At 41.3% G+C, this 3,104-nt stretch overlaps 1 protein-coding gene across 1 annotated transcript; it reads left to right on the forward strand.

Moving 5' to 3' along the window:
* The first annotated feature begins 1,319 nt into the window (after positions 1 to 1,319).
* LOC115572331 (P2Y purinoceptor 13-like) lies at positions 1,320 to 2,515 on the forward strand. The gene has a single exon (XM_030402285.1). The coding sequence runs from the start codon at positions 1,320 to 1,322 to the stop codon at positions 2,301 to 2,303; it is 984 nt and encodes a 327-aa protein (XP_030258145.1). The 3' UTR covers positions 2,304 to 2,515.
* Positions 2,516 to 3,104: the final 589 nt, after the last annotated feature.

The raw sequence follows: 3,104 nt of genomic DNA on the forward strand, positions 1-3,104 counted from the left end.
GCTTGAATGTGGTTTAGTCACCTGTGTCTTTCTGTGGAGGAGGAGAAATACCTTAAAATTGAGTGAGGTTGTAATTTCATGATATTTGAGTAAAATATAACACAGTCTTATAGCATTTTATTGGTCCAGGATAAAATCGTGTTGCTCTGCAGCTTTAATTCTTAATTAATTCTTGATTTTTGGTCATTAAAATCAAACCAGCGCTTGTTTTTTCTTCTGCAACCGTAGTTATTACTGTCATTCTTCATTTATTTTAACTACACCGATGAATACCGAATGCATAAAATGCTCTGATGAAGTGAATCAGTTGAAACTTCTTTCACTTATCAAAACAGAACCAATAACAAAGGAGACAAAGAAGATAAAAGATTTGAAACAGTAGACTGTAGTTGTATGACAGTCCCTAAACGTTACATATTTAGCATGTCTACGTGAGGAAAAAAAAATAATAATAAAATAAAAAAATATATATATATATACATATAATCCAGTTTGATTTGATTGAAAACAACGCCAATAATTACATAACTTCCGTCACATATGTGTCAAAAGTGGAAGTGTCAGGTTCCACATCCAGGACGCATTCAAATGCTCTGGTGGTGCATTCAAAACCAAATCCTCATAAAAAACAATGTCTTTAAAACTAATGACACATGCAAATCAGGTTTGACTGCGCGGGCAGGAAATATTTAAAGCAGTCCTGGACCTTAGCTCAGCCTGGTCATTTACTCTAAAATCCCTGTGCACCAAAGCTTGTTGTTATTGTATCACATCAGTAAGCGATCCTGCAGCACTTAAAGGAGAAGTTCACCCAAGAATAAAAATACAGTTCTACTCACCCGCATGATCAAGGAAAGTCGGGGGAAGTTGCATAGTAAACATTCCTGGAGCTTGATGGCAAAACAGCGTTGCAGCATTCTACTAAACAAGTTAAGTAGATGGGACTTTTTTTAAAATGGCCACTAAGAAAATAAAATTCAGTTTGTCCCCTCCAGTCCAAATCTTCAGAAGCCATGAAAATCCAACTTGACTTGAAGAAACGCCCTTTTTTCAGTCATAATCTTCACTGTAGCAGCTAAGCTAAAAGCATCAGTGCACCCCGTCTGAAATGGATGCACAAACTTGACGGAATTTTCACTCTTGGATGACCTTTTAAGGTCTACTAATTTACTCCTTGTAGCAACTGATCAAATCTGCTCATTTTACCTCTAAATTAGTTGAAACCTAATGAGAAATAAGACTCAACGGCAGCAGATATGGGCGGTGTACAGGGCTACAAACGCTGATGTCTGTATGTTTTTTTCTTTCCAGATGTCATGATGGGGTCCAACACCACAGCACTCGTCCCCTCTACCTGTGCTTCTTTAGACACTGTGACCACAAAGTTGGCCGTCGTGTACCTTTACTTCTTCCTGTTCCCCTTTGCGTTACTGCTCAACGGGCTAGCGGCGTGGGTGTCCCTGCACCTCCGCTCCACCTCCACCTTCATCGTGTATCTTAAAAACCTGGTGGCTGCCGACCTGCTCCTGACGCTGATGCTCCCGCCGCGGGCAGCCAGCATGCTTCCAAAAGCGGCGACGTGGTTGGGCTTGAAGGCGTTCAACTGCCGTTTCTCGAGTGTGATTTTCTACACCTGTTTGTACACGAGCATCTCTTTAATGGGTCTCATCAGCCTCGACCGCTTCTTCAAAATTGTTCGACCGTGCGGAAAGGCGCTAGGACAAAGCGTGGCCTTCAGTGTCGTGATGTCTGCCTTGGTTTGGGCGGTGTTGTTTGGCGGGACACTTCTTCCAACCATCATCCTGACAGATCGGCCTCCTGCTAACTCGACAGAAGACTTCTGTGTGTCAATGAAAAGTCCAGCAGGTGTGACCCTTCACAAGTACGTGGTCGTATCTATGGAGGCCCTCTTCTGGCTCGTCAGCATCCTGATCGTGTTCTGCTACATCTGCATCACCCTGAAGGTCCTGCAGTCCTTCAGAAACTCCGGGAGCAACAACAGCCAAGGAAAGACGAAGACCAAGCTCCGAGTCTTCCTCATCCTTCTTGTGTTTTTCGCGTGCTTCGCGCCTCTCCACATCATGCGCATCCCCTTCACACTGAACGAAATCTTCGACATCGACGACTGCGCCGAAGCGTGGGTGATAACAGTCCACGAATTTGTTGTGTGGCTCTCGACCACTAACGCCTGCCTGGACCCTTTCCTCTACATCTGCCTGTGCAGGGAGTACAGAGACAAACTGGTCGACATGATGAAAGCCAGAGGGATCTGTGTCAGGTTGTATTCAGATGAAAAAGGGTAGGAAATGTTGGGTTAAATGACGGAGACAAATAAGCTGTCATTAGTCATTCATTAAGCTGTCCCTTTATATTGTTGGATAAAAAACATGAATAACATAGGAAGCAGGAGAGCTTCACAGAAACTTATGAGCTTTACATATTATGCCGTACTGCCCTCTGCTGACCAAATGTAGATGAGAATCTATTGAGACTAAGGAAAACAAAAGTTAGAAACATGATGAATAGACAACATATTATAGATTAGTTAATTTGATTGCAAAAATATGCAATGTGAAACTATGATACAGTTTTAAATAAAATGGGTTCAACCGAGTGAACACACAAATTCTATGTAACAATCCTTTGGAATGTGTCTCAGTACTACACAGATCTACAGTATACACACATTTATGTATATGTTTATGTAAGTACAGTCTTTCTTTCAAGTTTTTATAACTCAACCAAATGTTTTAATTAAGACTTGTATATTTGTATGTACTTGTGTATCAATAAATCGAACGCTTAAGTCGTCTTTTGTATCAGCAAAAGTATACTAAACAACATGTTGGGTAGAATTAATAGACAGTGTTGTAAAAGTTGCACAAAGTCATGCTACAGATATCTTGTTAAAACATCACCCATATAAATATCACTTAAAGTAGGGCTTAAAGTATTAAAGGTAAAGATATTACTTATTACTTACTTACTTGATATATATACCGTAAACTATGAGTCGACTGTATGGGCATGGGGCGGTGGTAGCTTAGTGGGTAGAGCTGGTGGACTAGTGATCGGAAGGTTGCTGGTTCCAATCCTGGCTCCCC

This window comes from Sparus aurata, chromosome 2, assembly GCF_900880675.1.
Source record: "Sparus aurata chromosome 2, fSpaAur1.1, whole genome shotgun sequence".
Classification (NCBI taxonomy): domain Eukaryota; kingdom Metazoa; phylum Chordata; class Actinopteri; order Spariformes; family Sparidae; genus Sparus; species Sparus aurata.

Excerpts from the sequence above, each read along its gene's own strand:
- LOC115572331 (XM_030402285.1), top strand. The coding sequence starts at position 1,320 with ATGGGGTCCAACACCACAGCACTCGTCCCCTCTACCTGTGCTTCTTTA.